At 49.5% G+C, this 25,894-nt stretch overlaps 1 protein-coding gene across 3 annotated transcripts; it reads right to left on the bottom strand.

The window, feature by feature from the left end:
* Nucleotides 1–22,778, bottom strand: EI24 (EI24 autophagy associated transmembrane protein). 3 transcript variants are annotated; one of them, XM_078864643.1, is made up of 11 exons: nt 22,486–22,778; nt 19,562–19,647; nt 18,604–18,719; nt 18,097–18,157; nt 13,896–13,977; nt 12,999–13,126; nt 12,716–12,838; nt 11,710–11,853; nt 10,417–10,528; nt 7,851–7,925; nt 1–4,559 (listed from the first exon to the last, which is right to left on the bottom strand). In XM_078864643.1, the coding sequence occupies exons 2-11, from the start codon at nt 19,601–19,603 to the stop codon at nt 4,546–4,548; spliced, it is 897 nt and encodes a 298-aa protein (XP_078720769.1). In that variant the 5' UTR covers nt 19,604–19,647; nt 22,486–22,778; the 3' UTR covers nt 1–4,545. The 3 variants fall into 3 exon arrangements, with proteins under 3 accessions (XP_078720769.1, XP_078720766.1, XP_078720767.1); XM_078864640.1 differs by lacking the exon at nt 11,710–11,853 and adding an exon at nt 11,911–12,022 and having other exon boundaries at nt 22,486–22,775; XM_078864641.1 differs by lacking the exon at nt 11,710–11,853 and adding an exon at nt 11,911–12,022 and having other exon boundaries at nt 22,668–22,765.
* Nucleotides 22,779–25,894: the final 3,116 nt, after the last annotated feature.

Raw genomic sequence — 25,894 nt, 5'->3', positions numbered from 1 at the left:
TGAAATTCTTTATTAAGATGTAATAACAACGAACATTAGTGCACGCGACAACAGTATTCCGGGCTCGCCATGGCGTGAAAGCTTCCACTTTCGCACTCATTTGTGCACGTGCGCCCATAATAAAGACGTGACCACCTCAATGTGCACCTCCAGGGATGATGGGTTTTTTCGTGGCAAATGAAAGATGTAAACGTTTTCTCCCACCGCAATCCGGCCTGGCACGGTGCTCATCTCCGGTGGCGAGATGTTAACTACCTCGCCTGGTGTACAGGAGGTTGTGGGTTCCATCCCAGCCCTGACGCCTGCTGCTGCTGTATATTTGGAGTTTGCGTGTTTTCTCCGTAGTTACGTGGATTTTTCTCCGGGTCTTCCGGTTTTCCCTCCACATTTAGAAACATGCTTTTTTGAGTATTTGGCTGCTATAAATGTCCACGTGATAAGCCACGTCGTTTAACTATCATTTGTGGCCAGGTTGCTTCTGCAAAAAGAGCTACATAGGTCAGTGGGCCTTACCTGGTAAAATAAAATGGTTGCAGCCCTGAGCCAGTGGTGGAAACTCCACATTCCTATGGCGCATGGGTCAGTTTCTACATCACACCACCACTGGCTTCCCACAAGGTACTCATTTACTAACCCTAGAGCGATGACATAGATTTGTGTTGGGGAATCCTTGCGAATGCAATTCGTGCGTAGCGGCCACAGCGCGCGATGGGCAATGTGTCGTGTTCTCGATTGGCTTCGTGCAATGTATGGGCATCATCAGTGTTCCGTGCTGGCATGCCTGCCAGCATGGGAGGCTGAGCAGAATGACAGTCTCGTTGCTTTGTCCAGGAGTTGACAGGCCAGTCCAGAGCCACCTTTTTGCCAGCACAATCTGTAATATTAACCAGGGTGGGAAACCTTTTCCTTACCGAGGGCCGGATGGAAGTTTCAAATACCTTTTGTGGGCCAATACCGATACCCGCCATTCGCCACTAATTGACGGTGATGTCACCACGGCACCTGTGCCAGGCCAGGTGCACCTTTAAGGGGCCACACATGAATGCACACACTTTAGTGACATCTGTTCTTCGAAGAAGCCCAAGTGTCTGAGCGCTCAGTTGAAAAGAGTCCCCCCTTCCAGTACCTGATAAGTGCAGCCAGGATGCTTGCAGTGAAACATATTGCTTGCAAGCCGTTTCTAAGTGGGAGGCCTAAAGTGGCCGTGGGCCTTAGGGGCATGGATCCGTATTTGGCCCACAGGTCAAGGGTTCCCCACCCTGATATAAGTGGACATATGTGAACATAACCGAACCATCCTCAAGTATTTTAAACATACACACAGAAGAAAAAATACTCTTGAAGCTCCACACCAGGGCTGCGTGTCCCAGACTGTCACATGCAGGTTTGAAGCTTGCATGGGACAGCCTGGAAGAGGCGCACCGTGATGGCCCCCGCGTGCTGTCACTTGGGCTGTGTGTCCCCGGCGACTGTCCGACACGAAGCACTTGTGACGCCATCACATCCCCCAATCTCATATAGCAACGCAAAGATCGACATCCAAGTTTGAAGGCCACAAGGCTGCTTTAGCTGAGGCTTAATGAATCGCTGTCGTGCCTCTGGTGAACTCATCAACAAGGTTGTGTCACTGCTGCACTACGGTAGAGCACCAGGTCATGCTTTTAAAGTCTTCAGCTACTGACCAAAGCTTCATAATCATGTTAGACAGCCCGGACACACAGCCTAGCTAAGTATATCTGCACGAGCCATTGGGTTATGCCGCTGTGTCGGTGTTCATGGTTGCGCTGCAAAGCCCTCCAATGGACTTTGTGTTCGACGTTTCAGGAGTTAAAGCGAGTCGCTGAGCAAGCTCCCGACACGCGGATCGGAAACGTCGGACATCGTGTTGAACAATACGCGGCACAAGCTGACAACTGCGTCGGTGTTTTTTGTGTGTCCCTACTTACTTTAGAATACTGGAGGCAGCATGGTGGGTATCCACATTCCCATGGTGGGTCCGTTTCTCCCTTAGGCCAGGGGTTGGCAACGAAAAATAACAAGAGCAGCAAATTTTCTTCGAACTCGATAGAAAACGAAATACTTCGTTGACTTCTCAACGGTGCTTAATGAATATCGTCAAGCCATATGCATATGTTATCGCTATTTTGAGAACAGCACACGTGCAATTATTCGTAATGGCGCATTACACATCACCGTTGGGCTTTTAGACATTCGCCGTTTATGGAAAATAATTATCAGGGTTTTTTAAAAATTCGTAATACAAGTTTTTTTTTTCAATTATAGTGTCGGGAGTCACGAAGCAGTCCTATACAGAGCCACCGCATGCGGCTCCGGAGATGCAGGTTGCCGACCCCTGCATGAGGCCAATCACTGCTGACTTTCCACAAAGTGGTACAAAGTTTATCGACCCTCGGCCGGGAACTGAACCCGTGATTTCTGATTCCGAGTCGCGCGTTAATAATTACCGGAGCCCCGTAAAAAAGCTCGTCAGATTTTTAAATAGCACGCCATTTACACGTCTCAAAAATTCCAAGAATAAAACCGCATGAAAAAAACAACGTAAGATATGGACTTTACGACAAGTTTAAATTTCCGTAGGCCAGACACAACCCAAAACACACACGGCGCTTAACGCGTTTAACAGGCTTCCAGGCGTAACAAGAGGGAATTGCAGTCTCCGACTGGAGCCGCCGCAGCCCGACGCTGTTCCACTGTGGCAGCTCTGCCCAGCGGCAGGGCAGCCTTCGTCTGGGCACGAGGCTTGGGTTTCCAGCCGAGTCCAGGGCCACTGCCTCAAGGAGGCATCAGCAACCAATCTCGCCGAAGTGTAAAATACCCTCAAAGTAAAGCATGTCTCATCTCGCAGCTGAGGCTGCGCTTTCTCGGGCTGTCTGGACACTTGTTTGAAGCAACATATACATGGGGGGGGGGAAGGCAAAAAATACTACTCGGCAGTACAATACAGACGCGAGTGATGCCACTACGATTTCACTCCCCTCCCCCCCCCCCACGACGGAGCATCAGCAAGCGATTTACAAGCGATTTCGTTCTCATTCAGAAAGCTTAAAACTCGCGTCGGACAGTCCGGGACTCGGAGCCCGAGGTTCGCACTCACAAGGCAAAAGCTGCTCATCCTTTGGGTTGCGTCTTCGCTTGGCGCTACACTGGACTGGCGTTGAGCTAAAGCGGGCTAAAACTGGGCTGGCGAGGACCTGCCTCTAATCCAGCTCGGAGCTAGCTTGAATCCATGCACTGTGCTTCACGGACGTGTGGGATATTGGTTTGTTCGAATGTTTACCAGTGGCAGTGTGCGCTTAAGATGGGACAGAGCAATCCAGAAGGGGGGTGGGGGGGTAGCACAACCCTCCCGCGCTGTGTGCGTATGTATGTATGGACGTGTGTACGTGTGTTTATCACACGGGTAATAATTTGTCGATTAAAATTGGATCTTACACTTGGGGCATTTGACCACTGACCCTATTACGGTACTGTAATTTCCAAAGTTATCACCACGTGGGGTGACGGTTCGAGTCAAGGATGACGATGTTTGTTTGTTTTGTTTTTACCGCCTCATTTGTATCATTGTCTCAGTTGTAGTTTTATTGGGCTCCACGACAGATAATTTGCATGTAATTAGCATACAGCATAATGCATACATTCTTACACGCATGATGAATTGTGTGTACCTGAATTGAAAAATAAATTCTTTCCAAGTGCTTTTCATGTTTAGTTTGTTGTCCTTCCCCCGCACCTCCAATGGGCACGGTTGGCTACGTGCGGTGCGAAAGAAGTTCAACAAACGTATGCACCGTTGCGTGCAAGAACAAATTTTAATCAATGCCTCGTGAAGTGCCTAATTACACTCACAACACACGCATCAAGGAGGTGTGCCTAAAGGATCGATTATTTACACTTTCTGTGAATTTAAATAAATCACATGCGAACGTCACTTTATCCGAAGGGAACAAACGGGACACAACATACGAGACAACATGAACCACACGAGCAAGCACCGATTCTTGAATCGACTCATGACCCAGAATCCTGACAGCTCATTGAATTGCCGAGCACGAATCGTTACTTTTCTGGAGTCTGTACGTATACCCAGCCTGCGTGCTGTACAAATACCAACTTGTGTGTACTGGTACATATATCAGCCTGTGCATATGCGTACGCATACCAGCTTGTATGTGCTGGTGTGTGTCTCCCAACCCATGTGGAACCCTGTGTGTATATGTATCTGTACATATCCTGGTCTGTATGTAACCCTGTGTGTGTCTATATGTTACTGTATGTATCCTGGGCTGTGTGTAACCCTCTGTGTGTCCATGTGTATTTGTACATAACCCGCTCTGTGCGTAACCCTGTGTCGACGTGTCTGCAGACGCCCCCAGCCCAGGCTGCATGGCGTTGCGTGCTATGCCTTCAGTGCAATGCGTTCAGCGCGATGCCTCTAGCGCGCTCCCTGCTGCACCGGCTGGTTGCGGGGATGTAACGTCGTGTGGAACAACTGGTTGCTCAGCGAGACAGCCATGGAGAACAGCCTTAATGGGAACTCACTGCCAAAGCATGCGCACACACACACGCACACACAGGCACACACACGCACAAAGACACACACGCACACACACAGGCACACACGCACACACACAGGCACACACGCACAAAGACACACACGCACACAAAGCCACACACACGCATATGAAGGCAACATCAATTGATGCATTTCACCAATGTTGTTACTCTCACTGCATGCAGATTACGCGGTTATTACACAACTTACGACTGGCATCGATGATTATAATTACTTATTTTGTGCAAGTAAAACCACAGTGGGTCATTAAGACTCTTTTGAAGAGGGTCCTGCATTGTTTTTTTTTTGTTAAGATGCTTTCAGCCAATTAATGAGTGGGACGAAACTGGAGCACCCAGAGAAAACCCACGCTGTGCGACGGGGCAACGCTCAATCCCCGTACAAATGGAAATGGATGGCGATTAATCAATTTGCGGGCCGCCATCTCCTGGCGAGCCAGGAGATGGCGCCTCCTAGATGCCCACGGGCTTGTGTGAACCACCAACCCTTGGTGCTGCCCCCACAGCGCTGTATTGCAGGCTGCCACGTGCATAGCCACCACCCACCTAGCTATGATAATTAATTGACGAGCGTTAACCTGCTGGGTTGGGTAGGATCAGAGAGACTAAGAGAATCATCATCACTGTCATTCCCTCCCCCCCCCTGCTGCTATTGAAGTGTGGAGTTTGATGTATTATTTTTTTAAATTATTATATATTTTTTTGGTTCCTGGGTAGTAAGTGTTATTTCCTAATTGCTTATGCCTCAAAAGTACAGAAAATGGCTATTATTCCCCACAAATTTTGCTTTTGTGAACAGGTCAGTGATACCATTGGAACCTCATTTGCCAGTAAAAATATGATAATTGTTTTTTTACCCTTTTATCTGGAAACAAAACTGACACCTTTTTTACAAGGAGTCATGTTTGCATAGACCACAATACCTGCAGTCCTAATGCAAACAAAAAACATTATGACTGCAGGTATTGTGATCTATGCAAACATGACTCCTTGTAAAAAAGGTGTCAGTTTTGTTGCCAGATAAAAGGGTAAAAAAACAATTATCAGGTCAGTGATATTTTGAAATTTACCTCTTTTCAATGAGAAAACGTGTGCATTTGTGTCTTTTGTTCACAAAGTCCTGGTCACAAAAGTAAAGTTTGTGGGGAATAATAGCCATGTTCGATACTTTTTAGACATAAGCAATAAAAAAATAACACCTAGTACCCAGGAACAAAGATGGTGTTACATAGTGTTATTGTTGCGCTCGTTCACCCGTGAAAGCCTCACCGAGTCTCATGACTGGTTTTCAGCAGGGTCCTGCCAAGTTTTTCGAAGTAGGCCGGTCAGTGACCGCTTGTGCATAATTTCAAACGAGAAATTTGCGGTCGTAAAGTTTTCCAATGTTGGACCGCGACAGCCAACTCTGGTGAATGGCGTCACCGGCATCTTTTACCGTTCACCGTGAAGCACCTCCGACGAGCACGCTTGGCTACGTACGGTGCTAAAGAAGTTCAACATACAAACTCTCCAGAGACTAACATTGCCCAAATACTCAACACTGCCCATACACTCAACACTGCACCTCCGATCAGCACGGATTGTCTACAACACTGTGCGAAAGAAGTTCAGCATACATAGAACATACATAAGAGCAGACCGCACGTGTTATTTTCACGGTTATTACAAACCGCAGGCATAACCACAGGGCAGCTGCTCGATCCGAACCGTGAACCTCCGCAGCAAAGCGGCGAACACGCCACACAGCTGGGCTGCGTCACCGCCGATTCTCTCTCTGTCCAAGCGTGCTCATCGGAGGTGCAGTGTTGAGTCAGTTTAACACGTAGCAGGCTTTCGCGACCAATATTATTCATAATAAAGGTTTTTTTGGGTTAGATCGCGTTATTTATAAATGTGTCGTAACCCTCCACCACACGACACGGCCAAACACTAAAAAATGTGTCACGTTTTCAAAGGACCAATAATTCACTACTTTAGCCCACCGGTGTGTTGAAGAGTGAATCAACATCATTTACAATTTGAGTACGACGTTTCGCTGGTAATTACATCCAGCTTCATCGGGCAATTTGCCAGAATGGTGAGGCTCTCCTCTTGCTCCCGGTCTTAAATAGAGTAGCAGCAGGGTGACGGCATCATTTAATTCATTCAGGTGCAGTGATTGGAGGCGTAGAGTCCATGGGCAGTACTATGTTGAACTTCTTCCACACCGTAAGTAGCCAACCATGCTAATTGTCTTCTGTGTCCAGTTCTACGATCGTCAAGTAATCAACACTGCTGCAAACTCCAGTTCTCCTCCGATGAGCACGGTTGGCTACGTACAGCGTGGAAGAAGTTCAAAATACATCCATACAACTGCAAGTTCTGACGAACATTGTTTGCCAAGACTGCAAACATTGTTTCGTCAACATTTAATGCTCACTTTATATACGCAGCAGTAAGTTATATTTCTGCACATTTCTCAGCTATATATCCACTTAGCGGCTTGTTTCCACAGATAAGAGCAGCACCACTTCTGTGATCAGTTGTCACCAAACCTCAACACAACACGCATCTCCTTAAGACAAGTTCGTATCGTCACGATTCATCGATCCATATAAATCCTTAATTCATAATCGATTTTTGGGTCAGATTGCCACGCAAGTAAACTGCCAAAGTTGTGTCGTACACCCCTCCACCGCCCGACACAGCCGAATAAATAAAGCTGTCACATGAACAATCGTATCCGTGTTTTTAGCACACCGTTGTGTGGGACAGCGATCTGGACAGGCATTCAACAACTTGGTAACGGACGTTTCGCTGGTGGTTACAACCAGCATCGTCAGGCAAGTGCCCGAATTGTCAACATCTCCTCGAGGCTTAAGCCGCAAGGGAGGAGATTCACGCGTGTCGAGTGCCATGGACGAACTTGACCCACGCAGCTCCGATTGACCGCTGCGTTCACGCGCAACATAAACAAATAATAATCGACTCTTTACTCAAATCGCGACCATGATTTGGACGCACGCCACCACCTGCCTGGGCAGCGAATCGTTGCAGCTCCGCCAATACTGATGAACGTACACAGCCCTCGTCTTGTCAATCCACTGCTGAATGCGGGGGTCTCCACACGCCGTAACAAGTCGCGCGGGGGGCTTATCGACCGTACTTCATCGCTCTGATAAGTTCGGGTTGGTGAAGGCGGGCACACCATGGAAATGGGAGTGGCGCGTGCGCCCATTTAAATACGTACGTGCGTGCGAGGGGCTGCGCATACTCACAAGGGCTGCTGCGGTGGCTTTGCTTCATTGCCGCTGATGATGAAGAGCGGAAAGAGGATTGAAAACACACACCCACTGCACGCACGCACAAAGACAAAGAGACCCCCCCCCACGCAACCTTTCACACAGTGTTGGAGCAAGTGGTGTAAGCGTGCATCCATTAAGGCCGGCACGGTGCGCGTGGAGGTGATGTGGCCAGGAATAATGTCCGGGCCACATTTGTCTCTCCAGTGCTGATGTAAACACGCCCGCGCTGGGTAATCATTTTCAGGCAGAGTAGACCTAGGGGATGACCAGAACTGGGTGAGATATCACTCGCCGCTGATGTGAGCCGCGTATGAATTCGCTTCTCGTGGTCACCCGCAAGTCTCACTCGCGCTCTCCCAAGTCCGAGCTGAAGACTCCCGACTCCCCATCTGCCGATGGTTGCCACCTCGTCCTGGTTTTTTCGCAGGATCTCTTGCTGAGGCAGCTGCCGTCCCGCAAAAACTCTACGCTCTTCTCCGGGACGTTAAAATTCCCGGTTTTTGTCGGTTGCATAATGGTACTCAACTCAAGACAACATCGTTCCCCCCATGTAGATTTCCATTCTTCCAGTACAGTAGAACCCCTCTTAACGACGGTAATTGGTTCCGCGAAACCGGTCGGTAAGTGATTTGGTCGTTAAGCGAGTATAGGAAATACACGTTAAAGGCTTAATTCATTCCAATCGCTTCAAAAGTTACTCTTCACCCCAAAAAAAGTACTTTATAATATTCTAATGGATATTAATACATAAAATATACTAACAACATTATAAACACATAATATTCAAATAAACATGGTTAATCAATGCATTAAATCATATTTACTGCACCTACAACAGCCCGTCGTTAACAGGGAAATGGTCGGTAAGTGAACACATTGGGCTCTGTGGAGGCCTGTCTTTAAGCGATGTTTTCGTTAACAGGCGCTCCACTGCACTGCGAGTTATCGTTCATCCAAAGAGATGTCCCAGTTGTCTTGTGCGTCCGAGGTGGTAACCCAACTTCTCTCGTTGTCACTCCGCGACCATCCTCGTCAGCCCCCCTTCTCCCAGCGCGCCCCCCAACAGCGCGTGCAGCGGTGAGAATGGTTGTGGAAACGTGGCGACGCCACAATATCTCGCCCGGTATATAAAAAACCATGGTAATAATAGCGTCAGACTTTCGCCCCCGATAGTATCCATAAGAGTTTTTTTGGGTTAGATCGCGTAAATGTGTCGTCAAACCCGCCACCACCCAACGCAGCCAGTAAGGTTTGTCACGTAAAACAAAACATGACAATTCGTTTGGAGAAACAGAATGGTACCGCGGTTATATAATCAGGCAATTAGGTATTGTTTAACTGCCAGCAGGTGCGCCATAGGCGTGACAGATTGTACAGTTGAAGAGATGAAAAGACTCATGGCCAGCTTATGTCGAGTGAAACGAAGTTGAAGAACCTTCAAGTGAATCTGTATTCGTACTGGAAGTCAACAAAGCAGAAAACCAATACAGGCAGTCTTCTACTTACGATTTAGATGCGTTACGATGACCCCATCGTAAGTCAAAAATATCGTAAGTCGAAGATGGCCTCGCCTACCCAGGAGTCTTAAAGAATGGTGATAATTGATCAAAACAGAGCAATTTACAGTACCGTACTGTATAAACTATATACTGTATGTATTTATTAATTACAATACTGTATTGCACAGTAAAATGTAAAGTAAAAAAACAAGGTCAATTCTTAGCCTACCTATATGAACTGCAATTTAATAGAAAGGCGGGAGATGCCTACATCCCGGCAGCGTCCCAACGTACAGGATCGTACCTCGTACGCTTCTGCGTTTGCCTGCCGCGCGAAATTTAAAATATTTCACTATTTTGTCGTATCGCCATCGTAACATCGAAATATCGTAAGTCGGACCATCGTAACTCGGGGACTATCTGTACAAAATTCTATTATTTTTGATAGCCAGGTCACTTCTGAAAAATATCTCTATAGCTCAGTGGGCCTTACCTGGTAATATACAAATAGTTTATAGTTTACACTGATGGCTTCGCAGAGGTGGAGAGGAGTTCATGAACTTGACGCTTTGTTTCGAGTGCCCCACCGGAATTTTTGCCTTGTAAGTCCCAAAGTGCTGCTCACCCTTGCACCAAAGTGGCAGCTGCCTTCATTTATAGGTTGAGAAAGTAACACGTGTACCCGGTTTATTGCAACAGACGTGAATAGCCACTTCGTTGAGCTATCGCTTGTGATGGGCAGGTCGCTTCTGAAAATAAACTGCACAGCTCAGTGGGGCCTTACCTTGTTAAAATAAAAAGTTTAGTTTGAGTTAAATCACGACGTTTCGGGCACAACACACGCGTCCCACCTGATGACGGCCGCTTGTGTTGCGCCCGAAACGTCGTGATTTATTTAATTTTCTACCTACGTGACTTTACCGAAAGAACCAAAGAGTATGGATTCCTGCAGTCACAAAAGCTTCAAATCAAGATTTTAGAGAAGCGGTCTCATTAATTCGAGGCTTTGGCGGGAGACGGCAGAGCAGGGGACCTCGTACCTGATGAGGTAGGACTGTGGCAGGGAGGTGAGGACGGCGAGTGGGAGGCCGAAGCCGAGGTGGTAGGGCCAGTTCCCCTCGACCAGCGCCACTCGCTGGTGCACGCCCACTCCTGGCGACGGCGCGACGGAGCCGTAGGGGAGAGACGCACGCGGCACCAGAACGGGGACGAAGGGGAGGAGCGTGATTATTTTGGCAGTTTCATACTTGATTATTCAGCAATGACTCTCGTGTATGATTAATTTCACACGTTTATAAACCACCTCGCGTACCCCCGGGGGTCCGCGTACCCCCGGCTGAGAGCCACTGGAGGTGGCTGGGTGGGGCTCAGGGGGTTGATGCCGACTTACATCACGAAGCCACTAATTTAGATGATTTTAGTGCTGTAAATGTCCTCATGATGGATCACTTTGTTGAGCTATCAGTTGTGGCCAGGTTGCTTCTGTTAAAGAAGTTAGTACCTCAGTGGGCTTTGCCTGGTAGGATGGGGATGTTTTAGTTTCATTAATGTGTTTGGGTGATTTGTTTACCTTTCTTGAACTTTTCACTACTATCACGTATTTGTATTGTTTAATATTCTAACGTTCTTACCCTGTTCCCCTACTGGACATCTGGGGAAAAGAGCTTTATAGCTCATTGGATTCCTCCGGTATAAATATTTTGATTCCTAAAACTCAACACAATCGTCAACAACCCTGCCTTTAAAACAAATATAATTCACAGATTGCGGCAATGGCCCCTTCTCACAGCACACTTCTAGCTCTCATTCAGTGTTCATCTCACTCATCTCTCTCTCTCTCTCGGCAGGCCATGGTCCAGTAGGCCACTCCAAGAGATGTTGTGACGAGATGTTAACTACCTCGCCTGGTATGCAGGTCGTGGGTTTGATCCCAACCCTGACAAAGCCTGTATATTTGGAGTTCGCATGTCTCTCTCACCCCGTGGTCGCGTGGATTTTTCTCCGGGTCCTTCGGTTTTTCCCTCCACATTTAGAATCAACGTCACGCACTTAAGAGTATTTGGCTGCAGCTGTAAATGTCCACGTGATGATAAGCAAATTCGTTGAGCTGTCATTTGTGATGGGCAGGTCGCTTCTGAAAAAGAGCTACATAGCTCAGTGGGCCCTTACCTGCTGAAATAAAAACATTGTTTAGTTTAATAGTTTGCAGCCCTGAACTAGTTGAGGAAACTCCACATTCCTATGGCACATGGGTCAGCTTCTACAGAGCACCACCACTGGTTGTTAGGAGCAGTTTTAGTTTAGTTTAGCATGGCGCGTGTGGGATCGCTCACTCGTCCGTCCAGTTGGGAGCCTTGCATCTCCTCTCGCGCTGATTCTCGCGCTCTCGCTCCATGCACTTGTTTTAGTTTAGCCTTCATGTGCCAGACGTGGCCCGCAGGCCACCAGGCGGAGGACCCCGCTCTGGAGATGACTTTCTATGGGACAGCCACACGGCGGACGGCTGACACACGACGGACGCGACGCGTGCGTACCCATGTTAAACCACTTGTACTCGAAGCAGTACAGCGAGTAGAGCAGAGACATGTGCACAGTCCCCACGATCTGTCCCACGCCTGGGATAGGAATCCAGCTTACACTGAGGCCCTGCGCAAGGTACGCACGCACACACACACACAAGGCAAAGACGAGAAAAAGATCCCCCGTATAGCCTTAATAGACTTTTGGAGCAAGTGCTGTTAGCGTGCACCTATGAAGGCTGACACGGTACATATGGGGGTGGGTAGGTGGGTGGCCAGCACCACGCCCGGTCTTCTTTCTCTCCCCAGTGGCGATGATTACACACTGCACCAGGTACTCATTTGAGGCTAAGTCGACATAGGGGAGGCCCAAGACAGGTTCAGATTATAATCGTCACTGGTGTTGGCCGTGAAATGAACGCAGGGGTGCAAGCGTGCGATCATAAATGGTCCATAGTGTGCAGAGATAAACAAGGCAGCTGCCTAGAACAGCTTGGGCTGTTTCGCCCGCCACGCTTAGAATCTTCGCCCGCCACGTTTAGAATCAATATCACGCGTTTAGAGTGTTTGGCTGCTATAAATTTCCACGTGATGAGCCACTTTGTTGAGCAATCATTTGCGGCCAGGTTTCTTCTGAAGAGCGCCATGGCTCAGGGTTGCTGCCCAACATTCAGGGGAAAATGCCAAAGATTAAGTGTAAATTCCAAATCAGTGTAAATGTGCAACATTCAGCGTAAATGCCCAAAGTTCAGTGTATATATCAGAGATTCGGGGTAAACGCCTTTGGCAGTGTGAGGTTATTCGTCACGGTCTAGTTCACCTGTAGGAGGAAGAGTGCCTGCAGCAACAAGCTGAATAGCAGATCCGCGACGAACTTGCTGAGGCTTGGGAAGGAGTGAGACTTCCCTCCCCGCGAGCCCAAGTGGGCCAGGTCAGCGATGTCCTGCGCAGACAAAGAGCGCCGGGGGGGGGTCAGCGGCAGCGTCGTTTAACGGCGAGCGAGCGAGCCAGCGCTCTCCCTCTTTCTATGAGAGCAGAACTCTCTTCCCTCGCCCGCTCCCTCCCCCGGGCGCCGGCGCGGTGTCTCTGGGTGCGGAACCCGCCTGGAACCAGATGGCGTTGACGATCTTGCTGAGCAGGAAGAGCGGCAGGACCCAGAGCGCTCCGAAGATGGAGGAGAGGATGAATTCGAGCCAGCGCCACACCCCGAGGTGCAGGCTCTCCGCCCCTCCTGCCTCGCCCACCGCAGCAGACGCACGGCGGCGTCCACGTGTCACGTTTGTTTATCCCGTCCGCGCTCGCCGGCGCAGCCGCAGCGCCACCCACGAATGTTAAAACCGGGCATCGACCACCCCGCGATTGAACCGCATTTCTGCAGCGTAGCGGGTCGATGGCCCTCAGCCGAGTCGCCAACGACCGTGTGGTTCGTCCGTTTACGTGACGTAGTCGGTCAAGCTGTGACGGCTCAATGATGTGGATCGTCAACGTGGTGAATGCTCCGGGCAGGGGTGTACACGTTGTGTGCGATCTCGTGTGCGTGCAATGGAGCGGCGGTGCAGTGGTTGGAGCACTGCACTGAATCAGAACCTTTATTTTATCCTGGGGAAATCCGATGAGCTATGAAGCTGTTCATCACAGATGTCCAGCAACCTGAGTTTGATTGCCAACCACGGCTGACATCCGTGGCGAGTAACATCGACACCGACCCTTTACCAACCCGCACTGACAAAACGTGAAGTACAGTAAAACAACACCCACGCACCACCGTAAAGGTTTGTGTAAAGCCTCCATCCAGTCGTGGATTGACAAAATAACTTTTAATCTAAGTGGCCAAGAGGCCTGTTGGGAGTGAATTCAGAAGCAGTTCCGCCACCCTTCCGGGGCCGAACCCCGACGCGGTGTGACGCGTGGAGCAGCTCGTGGGCAAGAGTGTTGGCAGGGGGACGTTCTGGGCTCGCGAGAGAGCGACCGCGGCGGTGCCGTTCACGCGGCGCGCTCACCCTGAATGAACCGCGAGAACACCAGCGCCGTGAGCGCTTGCAGCGCGGGGATGAAGATGCTGTAAAACAGCTGGATTGAGAGCTGCAAAGAGAAAAAAAAATACATTTCACAAATTAATCAATTGGGATCTTTTAACAGCTCCTGCCCGACACTGGACTTTCAAAGTTCCTGGAGTAGACGACGGTGGCTGTCATTCCGTACGTAGCCAACCGTGCTAATCTGTGTTGACAAAACTACGTGAAGCACCGTTGCCACGTTAAAGGTAAACGGCAAAAGCGCAGCCCTGCAATCGCTGACTCACGCCACCACTGGCGATAGGGCCCCCGCTCGAGGCAGCTCCAGAGAGCATCCTCTCGTGGGTACTTTGGTCTACTCTTCCACGCTGGCCAGACACTCTGGAGGTGGGAGAACCCAAAACTTTACCCCCACCACACGCGACCTGCCGATTGACCAACCGTGATGTTAGCCATTAATACTGCTGGACGGACAGAGGCCGGGCCGGGTCGGGGTGGGGGGAGAAGGGGGGGAATGCAAAAAAAACTTGCACCGCTGTTTCAAGGGGCCGTCCATAAATGACGTCACGCGATTTTGGCCGATTTTTGACCCCCTCCCCTCGTCACACGGCGTCACAAAAAGTCAGACCCCCCCCTCAAATATGACGTCAAAGCTCTGCCCCCCCCCCCCCCAAAACCATATTTCCATTTTCAAAATAAAACATGCTTCAAATCATCTTTTTGGTTCTTTCGGTAAAGTCACGTAGAAGGGAAGTAATAAAATAATACAAATAAAACATAATAAAACAATTCTCACAACGTTTCGGCCACAACGCAAGCAGCCGTCCTCAGGTGAAAACCAGGTCTGTCGAGGCGACAGCGTCTGATGAAACAGCACACGTGCTTGGAGCATATATATAAGCTGGGTTGGAAGGGGGAAAAAGGGGCGCCTTGACAAAAGAATATGCATATCAAGAGGAATTTAGCATATTTATGGGAAATGCAGGTATGTGATTAGTACTACTTATGCCCCTTGCATTATGCAGGATTAGCAGCATCAAAGGGAAGGGATATGGGAAATGCAGGTATGTGATTAGTACTACTTATGCCCGTGCATTATGCAGGATTAGCAGCATCAAAGGGAGGGGATATGGGAAATGCAGGTATGTGAATAGTACTACTTATGCCCGTGCATTATGCAGGATTAGCAGCATCAAAGGGAGGGGATAGGGTAGCATTAATAAAGGGAAGGAATGTTAATAGTATGTAGCTGCAGTAACTAAAACCACCACGTAAACAACTAAAGTATAAACTACATAGTATCATCAGTATACTAAATATACTCTACAATAAGCTGAGTTACTAACAGTAAGTAATACATTACAATTCTACGTTGTAAAAAATATATAATATGCTTCCATCTAAACTTTATTCTCTTATATCACACGAGTCTACACCGTACTATATACTGCCATAGACAAACCCAACATTACATTATATACTGTATTGCTATACACCACCCTATACCTTGTACATTGTAATATTACACTATGTATTATTCTACCCACCCTAATGTATATCACACTGCTGTATATTGACTATACAATTACGATACTATATATTACTTTGTACATTGTATTAAGCATATAAATGTTATACTATTTGTTATTATACACTTTACCATTGACCGTCGTGTGAAAGATACTAAGAGGAAGCAACGAAATATGTCAATGGGTGAGTAGTGGGGGGAAACATGCAGCGGAGCAAAGAATCCATTCTCTGCGGAGAATACAATGCCAGTGAGTAGAACGCGGTCTGAAAGTCACCGTAAACGTGAACACAATCAGTTAAGATCCGAAATGGTTTATTACGTCCTTCCAATGATTGCTAAGCCAGAATCCATCTTCTCGGTTGAAATTGTCTCTGTGTTTGTATATGTGGATCGCATCATGAACGAATCTCTCATGGTAGCAAGATGGCTTGCAGAGAACCTCTGTCTTGGAGAAGTCAATATCATGTGAGCCCACTGAATTGTAACAGTGATCTGCCACGGCTGAGGTGTTTGTCCTACCGTGTTTCAAGTCTGCTTTATGTTCACGGATGCGGTCCGAGACATGTCGTTTGGTTTCTCCAATGTAACGGTTGTAGCCAACGTGTTCATGGAGAAATTTGAGACTGACGCCATCCAGACTGCCACTCTACGCCCGACCTTATGGAAGAGGTACGTAGATGACACTTTTGTCATCTGGCCACATGGCCGGCCTGCTCTAGACCAATTCTCGACCACATCAAGCAATACAGTATATAATTTAATGTTGGGTTTGTCTATGGCAGTATATAGTACAGTGTAGACTCGTGTGATGTAAGAGAATAAAGTTTAGATGGAAGCATATTATATATTTTTTACGACGTAGAATTGTAATGTATTACTTACTGTTAGCAACTCAGCTTATTGTAGAGTATATTTAGTATACTGATGATACTATGTAGTTTATACTTTAGTTGTTTACGTGGTGGTTTTAGTTACTGCAGTTACATACTATTAACACTCCTTCCCTTTATTAATGCTACCCTATCCCCTCCCTTTGATGCTGCTAATCCTGCATAATGCACGGGCATAAGTAGTACTAATCACATACCTGCATTTCCCATATCCCTTCCCTTTGATGCTGCTAATCCTGCATAATGCACGGGCATAAGTAGTACTAATCACATACCTGCATTTCCCATAAATATGCTAAATTCCTCTTGATATGCATATTCTTTTGTCAAGGCGCCCCTTTTTTCCCCTTCCAACCCAGCTTATATATATGCTCCAAGCACGTGTGCTGTTTCATTCAGACGCTGTCGCCTCGACAGACCTGGTTTTCACCTGAGGACGGCTGCTTGCGTTGTGGCCGAAACGTCGTGAGAATTGTTTTACAAATGTCTGACACCCCCCCCCCCCCCAGGTGCGTGACGTCATTTATGGACGGCCCCCAACTGCCGTGCCCGGAGATCCAACCAGTGACCTCTGAATTGTGGTAAACAATTACAACAAAAAATACTAAAACCATTGGGATAATTTTTCGGACGAGATCTGCTGCATTGCTGGGCTGCACCCCGGAGGCGGGGGTTGGTGGATCACACGGATATCATCACGTGCGGTGAAACTCCCCACGTGCTGGGCTGTTCGGTATTAGTACGTACGTTGAACTTCTTTCGCACCGTACGTAGTCAACTGCGCTAATCAGAGGTCAGAGCATTGAGATCCTGGGTTTACATCACGGCTTTGTAGCTGCCTCTGATTAAACTGGGTTCTCAAGCGAAGTGAGTCAATCGTCTTAGCCTGGCCACCGATTACTGCACAACAACAATTTTTTTTTAAAAACTGGCAAAATTCTAGCTCTGAGAATGATCTGTTTGACTGTGATGTGACGAACGTTACTCTGTATGTAGAACTTCTGTTGCACCGTACGTAGCCAACCGTGATAATTGGAGGTACAGGGGAAGGACAACAAACTAAACACAAAAATCAGTTCTAAAGAAAAAAGTTGACCGTACCTAATGCGGGCAGCATAGACGTGGGAGTTTAGAAGTAAAGTAAAACAATGGATGCTTGCCCAACTGCCGTCTGTTGCCCACAACAGTGCAACAATAGAAGACAAAACCTTCGAGGCCCATGGGAACCTCTTTGTCCATGGAATTCACCCATCCAAGCACGATCCAGACTCAAATTCGCTTAGCTTGTGAGATCTAACGAGATTGGGTGCATTTCGCCTGATTTGGTCAGGAGCTGATTTTATATTATGCGGCAAATGTAAGTTTCCAAAACGCCCTTAAGGTGCCCATGCATTGCGGAGGTTGACGCAAAAGAACTCCTCATGCGAATTACGTCAGTTTTTTTCATCCTGTTGCCAAGCGTTTCACTGCGTGAAAATTATATCAGACGAGAAAGAAATAATACGTCTGTCGGGCGGACGGTCAAGCGCTGCCCCCTGCTGTGTGGACCAAGAATCACTTGAAGGCATCCCAAAGGTAGCTCTATGATATCCGCTTCAGCGGGCCCTTCTCCAACATGAAGCAGTTGCACCGCTCGGCCGCGAACGAATTCTGTGGCCCATGGTGCACAATTGGGAGAAGATTGGGGAGGAAAAGGCAAAAAATAAATATTTTTAAAGCACTGAAATTAGATTTTCCCCCGCGCGAGTTAAATCAACGCACTCACCCAGAAGATGCCTCCGTTCCATGCGCAGCACTGCAGAATACGTATCACGATCTTTGGCTCACTAAAAAGAAAGATTAAGGACGTTATTGGGGGCGTGTTAGTATGAAGGCGACGCTGCACCTACATAAACATTTAGGGCCTAACCAATAGCTTGCTGAAAAAACACCAATTTGGTTGGTTAAGTGGACGATGGTGATGTTTTCCAACCACTATACGAAAAGGAACATTCAGCCACACGAGAATTGGGTCCTTGGCATTCCGCGCTACATTTTTTGTTCTGCGCAACAGTTCATGAAATCTAGAATTAACGTGGATTATTCTCCGGGTCCTCCGGATTTTCCCTTCAATCAACATACGTTTAGAGCACTTGGCTGCTATACATAAGCCACTTAGTTGAGCTATCATTTGTAGCCGGGTCGCTTCTGAAAAAGAGCTACATAGCTCAGTGGGCCTTCCCTGCTAGAATAAAAAGTTTTAGTTCAGCGTGGCGCATGTGGGATCGCTCACTCCTCCTTCCAGTCGGGGCCCTTGCGTCTCCTCTCGCGTTGCTTCTCACGCTCTCGCTCCACGCGCTTGTCCAGACGCAGGACAGCGCTCATGCCCCAGATGGAGTCCCGCACACCCTGCTCACGCGACGCCACACCGCAGGACGTGAGGGTGCGACCATCACGTTTGCATCGTCGCCCTCGTCGGGTGAATATATCAGGTGCGGCATCTCAACCAGAGCAGGTAAGCTGTGGTGTGGGGCATCTCAATCGCATCATCACTAGACATTCATAACGAAGGTTTTTGGGTTGGATCGCGGAAGTATAAATGTGTCGTAACCCTCCACCAGCCGACACAGCCACTGAGGTTTGTCACGTAAACACAACGTGACAATTAGTTACTGCTTCAGCCCACCGGTGTATTGGAGAGTAAGTCCACAGTATTTACAATTTGAGTAGTACGACGTTTTGCTGGTAATTACATCAACCAGCATCATCGGGCATTTTGCCAGAATAGTGAAGCAATCCACCTGCTTCCGGTCTTAAATAGAGAAAGGTGACGTCACCGCTGTTAGCCAATCACTAATTGGCGCGTTTTGTTTACGTGACAAACCTCACTGGCTGTGTCGGGTGGTGGCGGGCTTAACGACACATTTATATTTACGCGATCTCACCCAAAAACCTTTATTATGAATATTGGTTCCGCACCTCCAATTACCGTGGATAGCTGCGTACGGCGCAAAAAAAGTTCAACACACAACATACACACTCAGGTTTGTTGACATGATTCCTTGCAAAAGGTTTCTATTTGGTGTTTGAACATCATACTGCCAGAAGGGATAAAACCTATTCTTCTTTTTTCAGACTCAGGTTTATTTATCGGCATTGTATCACGTCATCATCTTCATCATCATCATCAATGTCACCCCGCAAACCCTGGGGCCACGACAACCGCGTGGAGGGTGCGCTGCGCGTTCCACCTTCAGCACGTTGAGCACGGCACACTTCGCCGTGTCGGCCATGGGAGCACTGCAGCGATGCCCGAAGATCGCACGGCAGCCCGCAACTAATAAGTGCGCGCACAGAGAACACGGAGAGAGAGAGAGTGACAAACAAGGCGGACAAGCGAGGGGCAGTGCACTTGGCCACGATAGCGCTCACCGCCACCGACGTAACGCGTGTGCCTCGCAGAGGTTCATCTGATATAATTTACATGCAATGAAATGCGTGGCAACGGGATATGTAAAAAAGAGACGTAATTCGCGTGAGTTGTTCTGTTGCGCAAACCTCTGCAATGCACTGGCAACGAAAGGACATTTTGGAAACTTACATTTTCCGCACAATATCAAATCAGCTCCTGGTCAAATGAGGCGGAATGCACCAACCAATATTAACCATAATAGAGTTTTCCCGGTTAGATCGCGTAAATATAAATGGCATGAATGGCGAATTGCCATGTTTTGTTAACGTGACAAGCCTTACTAATTGGTTGTGGTAGCGGGTTTAATGACACATTTATATTCACGCGACCGAACCCAAAAAAACCTCTATTATGATGAATCTCATTAGATCTCACAAACTCAGCGGGGTTGAGTTTGGATCGTACTTGGATGGGTGAAGACCATGGGAAAAGAGGTTTCCATCGGGCTCGAAGGTCTTACATTGTTGCACTGTTGTGGGCAGCAGACGAGATCAGCAAGGTATTGTGATTCATTTGTGGCAGGCGAGGTATCATTAAGTACCAATGAGAAGGAGAGTAAAAACTTGGACAATGATCGGCAGGATTGGCCAAGTTACCTGGCTACTATCGGTAAAAATGGAAACTCAATTCACTCTTTCCCATACAACCTCAATGTCATTATCGAAGTGACCTACTTTTCGTGTTTCCAATGAAATTGTCAAAGCAAGTGTGATCTGTGTGCGTCTACACACGAACAGAAGGTGTTATTCGACAAACATTTTGGGTCAAGTGCTTTCTTAACATGCCCAGGAATTTACTCGCATTATTAGAGCACACGTAGAGGATTCGCATTGGGTGGCGAACCGAAGTTTCCAAAATGCACCAAGGGTCCTGCTTACTTTAGAGATTCACACAGCTGCACGGTTTCTTTTCAGCACGTCGTATTTCCATGACGTCTCTCACGTAGTCTCATCTTCTTCTGACCCAACACGCTGGGTGGGGCTAAACATGTTGGAAGATGATAATTGGTTCTTTACCCTTCTATCTGGCAACAAAACTGACACCTTTTTACAAGGAGTCATGTTTGCATAGATCGCAATACCTGCAGTCATAATACAAACAAAAGAACATAACTCTGATAATGTGCACTGTCCTTAAAGTTGATTGATCCACACCCGAGACAGCTTTCCTTAGAGCCTAGTCTCATATGGGTTGGACCAGATGACGCCTTTTGGCGCAATACCTGCAGTCATCTGGTCCAACCCATATGAGACTAGGCTCTAAGGAAAGCTGTCTCGGGTGTGGATCAATCAACTTTAAGGACAGTGCACATTATCAGAGTTATGTTCTTTTGTTTGTATTATGACTGCAGGTATTGCGGTCTATGCAAACATGACTCCTTGTAAAAAGGTGTCAGTTTTGTTGCCAGATAGAAGGGTAAAGAACCAATTATCATATTTTTCACTGGCAAATGAGGTTCCCATAATGTTGGAAGATGTTTGCCGTCTTTCCCACGTACCTCCAATTAGCACGATTGACTACGTACAGTACAGACAAACACAGACACCTGTATATCCGCATAAATAGATTGGATACACGCTTGTATTGCAAACATGAGTCACTGACGCAGATGCCCCATATTGTCCTCATAGGTTGTTGCGGCAAGTGCCATCAGCAGATCTTTGTGCCGCTTCTAACACCAAAGGCCACCACTCCTCCATCCTGCTCTCACTTCTCCATAGCCATGCACCTCGATGTCCCCACCACCACCACCCTTCTCTCCCCCCTCTCACCTCGGACACCGCTGCTTCCGTGTCCATACAAGAGACTCCCAAGCTGATGGGTGTGCCCTGAGGCTCCATCCTCAGCCCCCCCCCCTGCTCATCTCAATACGTCTCCTCCCTCGGGGCAAACATCGCCTCCAGGTTCAATGCCGACCACGAATTTTCTACGCCTGCGAAACGAGACGGCGCGAGACGGCGCCGTTGGCTGACAATCCCATCTCCCATCCCCGAATCGGTTTCAAGGATGCACCGTCGTGGAGATTCCTACCGTGGACTCATCGCCGACTGCCCCCCTCCCACCCGACTCATCTAAATGTAACTCAACCCTCCGGTTTGGCTAATGAAGCCCTCCTCACTCACCACCAGTCAATCTTTGCTGCTCCAAAGCTCTGCAATTCACACCCCACGCAGCCATCCGTGCTGCTTAAGTCGGGGCCACGGTGACTAGATGTTAATTGTCTCAGAAGTGTGTGGGTTTGATCCCAAGGCGGCCTACCGCCTGCTGTATATTTGGAGTTTGCGTGTCTCTCTCCCCCCGTGTTTCCCTCCACAGTAAGAATCACGCGTTTAGAGTATTTGACTGCCGACTGAAGTTCCCACGCGACAAGCCACTTCCTTTGAGCTGTCGTTTGTGATAGCCAAGTTGCTTGTGAAAAACAGCGACGTAACTCAGTGGGCCCTTACCTGGTAAATAAATATAGTTTATATAAGTGCCTGAAACCTGTTCCAGTCCAGCCTGAATATCTCCTTTTGTTGTTGTGAGGGTCCTCACCTCACCACCGCCTCACCACCACCTCACCACCACATCACCACCACATCACCACCACCTCACCACCACCACCTCACCACCACCCCGTGTGAGGTTCCTCACCTCACCACCACCACCTCACCACCACCACCTCACAACCAGCTCACCACCACCCCGTGTGAGGATCCTCACCTCACCACTGTCTGTCCACTGCTCTCAGCACGGGGTTGGAGGAAGCTTCCGCGTCGCCTCACGGCACCACGGACATCGGCAGCAAGACGAAGGCGCTCCCAAGCACTCTCACTATCACTCACTCACTATCACTCACACTCACTATCACTCACACTCACTCACTATCACTCACACTCACTCACTATCTCTCTCCTTGTCTCTCTCCCCACGCTCTCCCCGTGTCCCTCTCACGCTCGCCACTCGAGTTGTCTCTCTCGCGGCTCGTTGCAGATTCCACAATCGGGTACCGCGGCGATTTTCGCCGTCTCAGCCCACAAGGGACGCGTGCGGGCTTAGGGAGCGCGTCAAAGTTGCACCGACTCGTGACATTGCCACCCCATCGGCTTCCGTATCAAATTGACATCTGGAAATCGACAATTTGTTCCACCACGGATTGAATCGTCGCAATAAATTCAGATGCGGTATACGGAATTCCACGTTCCTGTGGCGGGCGCGAGTCTTACAATAGAACACCTGTTCCCTTCCCCTGTGCACAGCAAACACGTGGCTTGGAACCGCAGCCTCAATATTCTATGCCTACTGATGATTAGTGGCGCTCGCTTTATCGACCCCGGATGGATGATGAGCCGAGCCAGCCCCACCGAACAGGAATATGACCTCGGAACGTTGCTAGCGTGAGCCGTCCGCTCCTAACGCCGAGCCACGTGGCCGGCCAGAGTCTTAGGGGCCGTCCATAAATGACGTCACGCGATTTTTGACCCCCCCTCGTCACACGGCGTCACAAAAAGTCAGACCCCCCCCCCTCAAATATGACGTCACAAAGCTCTGCTCCCCCCCCCAAATAAAACATGCTTCAAATCGTTTTAAACTATTGTCATTGTAGTGCGTATTTAATGTGGCGCTGCACTCTGATGTTGTACGAGAAAACATCAAAAAGTATATTTAATTAAGTAGAACGTGGTTGTCTATATTTATTCAAAGTTGCGCATTTTGATGTGACGTCACATTTCTCAAACCCCCCCCCTCGTCACACATCGTCACAAATGTCTGACCCCCCCCCCCTCCTAGGTGCGTGACGTCATTTATGGACGGCCCCTTAAGACTTCAGAATATTGTCAATCTATTAATTATAGAGGAGGTATTTTTGGTGGGGTTAGATTGCGTGAATATAGATGTATGAAAAAATATAAATGCGTCGTTTAAACCCGCCACCACCCGACACGGCCAATTAGTAAGGTTTGTCACTCGTGTGAGGGGTGGTATGTGGAGGCTGCTCGCCTCTGTCTCCATCGTCCCCTCCGTATCATTACCCCCTGGCTGTCTGGTGGGGTCCGGACTTTCGTCCCCCATCTGCTCCCTATTCTGTACCCCCGTGAGTGCTGCGGATCGTGTGTGCATGCTCCCCCTGCGCTGAGGTTGGCCGCGGAGCGCAAGTTGCCGCCGCCGTGCGCGCGAGATAAACAGTACAGCAATGCGCAGCCGATTACGCGCTCGAGCCGCGGGGTTGGGGGTCAGGGGCTCACCACCGCGCCGCACTTACGCAAGTAACGAGCACACGCAAGCGGGGCACACGCCGACACAACGACTCAAGTTGCCGCCGCCGTGCGCGCGAGATAAACCGTACAACAATGCGCAGCCGATTACGCGCTCGAGCCGCGGGGTTGGGGGTCAGGGGCTCACCACCGCGCCGCACTTACGCAAGTAACGAGAACACGCAAGCGGGGCACACGCCGACACAACGACTCAAGTTGCCGCCGCCGTGCGCGCGAGATATACCGTACAACAATGCGCAGCCGATTACGTGCTCGAGCCGCGGGGTTGGGGGTCAGGGGCCCACCACCGCGCCGCACTTTACGCAGGTAACGAGCACGCGCACGATCGCACAAAGCTTCAATGCGCACAGCGGTTTCGCACACGCGAGCGGGGCACACGCCGACACAACGACTCGTCCCCTCCCGCACTCGCGCGTGTACGTCAACACAAGTATCGTACAAGGACGATTCTCCTCTCACACGGCAGCGTAGGCACGCAAACACACAAAAGTACTCTCCCTCCTCCTCTTCTCGCTCCCCCCCGCCGTGCGATCACAGCGCGCTCCGGCGCCGCGGCTCGCGGGTTCACCGTGTGCGGCTTGCGGGTTTTACCGAGCGCGGCGTGCACACACGCGAGCGACGCCCACGCTCGAGCGAGAGCACGTAAAACTTCCCTCTTGCGCGGCCGCGCGTTTATACAAATACACTGTGCGCTCCCCGGGCGTTAACACACACACCTCCGTACCCGCACCATCGTACAGAGACCACGGCCTTTACGCATACAACGACCACACACCCGCGAATGCAGTGCACGCTAATACCACGTGCAAAAATACCCAACAACACGGTTTTATTACTACGCTCGAGATTTTATTAGCCCTTGTTAACCAACCGAGCCACCCGTGTGTGTGTGCGGGCCAGCAAGGCGCTTCTAACCCACACTCTGGTGGCGTGCAGCCCTATTCTATGCTGCGCTCTCTGTTCAACCGCTTTCCTCTCGTCCTTACCCCGAACTAATCCTCTCCTACGGATCCTACTCTCCGCTCTGAGGTGTTGTAAGGCGCGTAATACGATACCGTCTGTAGACCTTGGTGACCTTGCGGCGCTCAGATCGTCCTGCAGACAATCTAGCGGCTCGCCCGATGACTCCTTCGTCGCTGACTCTGTGTCAAAACTCCAGAAGAAGAGAGTTCCCTACTGCCCCTGCGTTTTCTTTTAAACTATTCACATCAAAGGCTAGGCGCCCCCGTCCCGACCGCCTTGGTCTCTCGACCAATCCTGAGCCTAGGATTTCCCGCTCTTTTGCGATCCCGCCGGCCTTTGACCTTTCGACCAATCAGTCGCCCCGGGTCCTGATCCCAGCTATCTGCCCTGCTGACCCGTGTTTGTGTTTGTATGCGTTTCTAACTGCGGGGCTCTCTGAGCTCGCCCTGGTCGGGCGATCTCAAATCCGCCCACGGCGCCGCAGTGTTACTTGGCCTGGGAAGGGTCCTGTCCAATTCCCTGGCCCTGAGAAACCGTGGGGTAACCCCCCGAGGGGGCCCTCGGGTGAAAACTCAGGGTAGGTGACCCGACCACGAGGCCCTACGTGGGTGCGGGTGCGTGCTTATGTGGAGGGGGTGATGGGGGGCAGTGCGGTGGTGGAAGCCGGGCGGCTCCCTGGCTCGGCAGAGCGGCCCCGTCGCTGTGGCACCACAGGTACTATAAGGGCGGTCACGTGCCCTCCCAGGTGGGCCCGGGAGGGCACGTGACCGGGCAGGGGGGCCCCCATTCGGGGGTGAGAGGACCACGTGACCCAGAGTCCCCACGAGGGTTCTGGAAGGGGGGCGTGGCCAGGGGAGTTATAAGCGGGTCCCGAGAGGGTTCGCGACGTTCAA

The sequence above is a fragment of the Lampetra fluviatilis genome, chromosome 18, assembly GCF_964198595.1.
Source record: "Lampetra fluviatilis chromosome 18, kcLamFluv1.1, whole genome shotgun sequence".
Classification (NCBI taxonomy): domain Eukaryota; kingdom Metazoa; phylum Chordata; class Hyperoartia; order Petromyzontiformes; family Petromyzontidae; genus Lampetra; species Lampetra fluviatilis.
Note: the sequence above shows the minus strand (reverse complement) of the source record. Positions and strands in the feature narration are given on the sequence as shown.

Excerpts from the sequence above, each read along its gene's own strand:
- EI24 (XM_078864640.1), bottom strand. The coding sequence starts at position 19,603 with ATGGCCGACACGGCGAAGTGTGCCGTGCTCAACGTGCTGAAG. Across the intron at positions 18,158-18,603 it reads GGCCCCGACTGGAAGGAGGA|TGAGCCAAAGATCGTGATAC; the intron begins GTGAGCGATCCC and ends CTTTCTTTTTAG. Across the intron at positions 12,023-12,715 it reads AGGCACTCTTCCTCCTACAG|GGCCTCAGTGTAAGCTGGAT; the intron begins GTGAACTAGACC and ends TACCTTGCGCAG.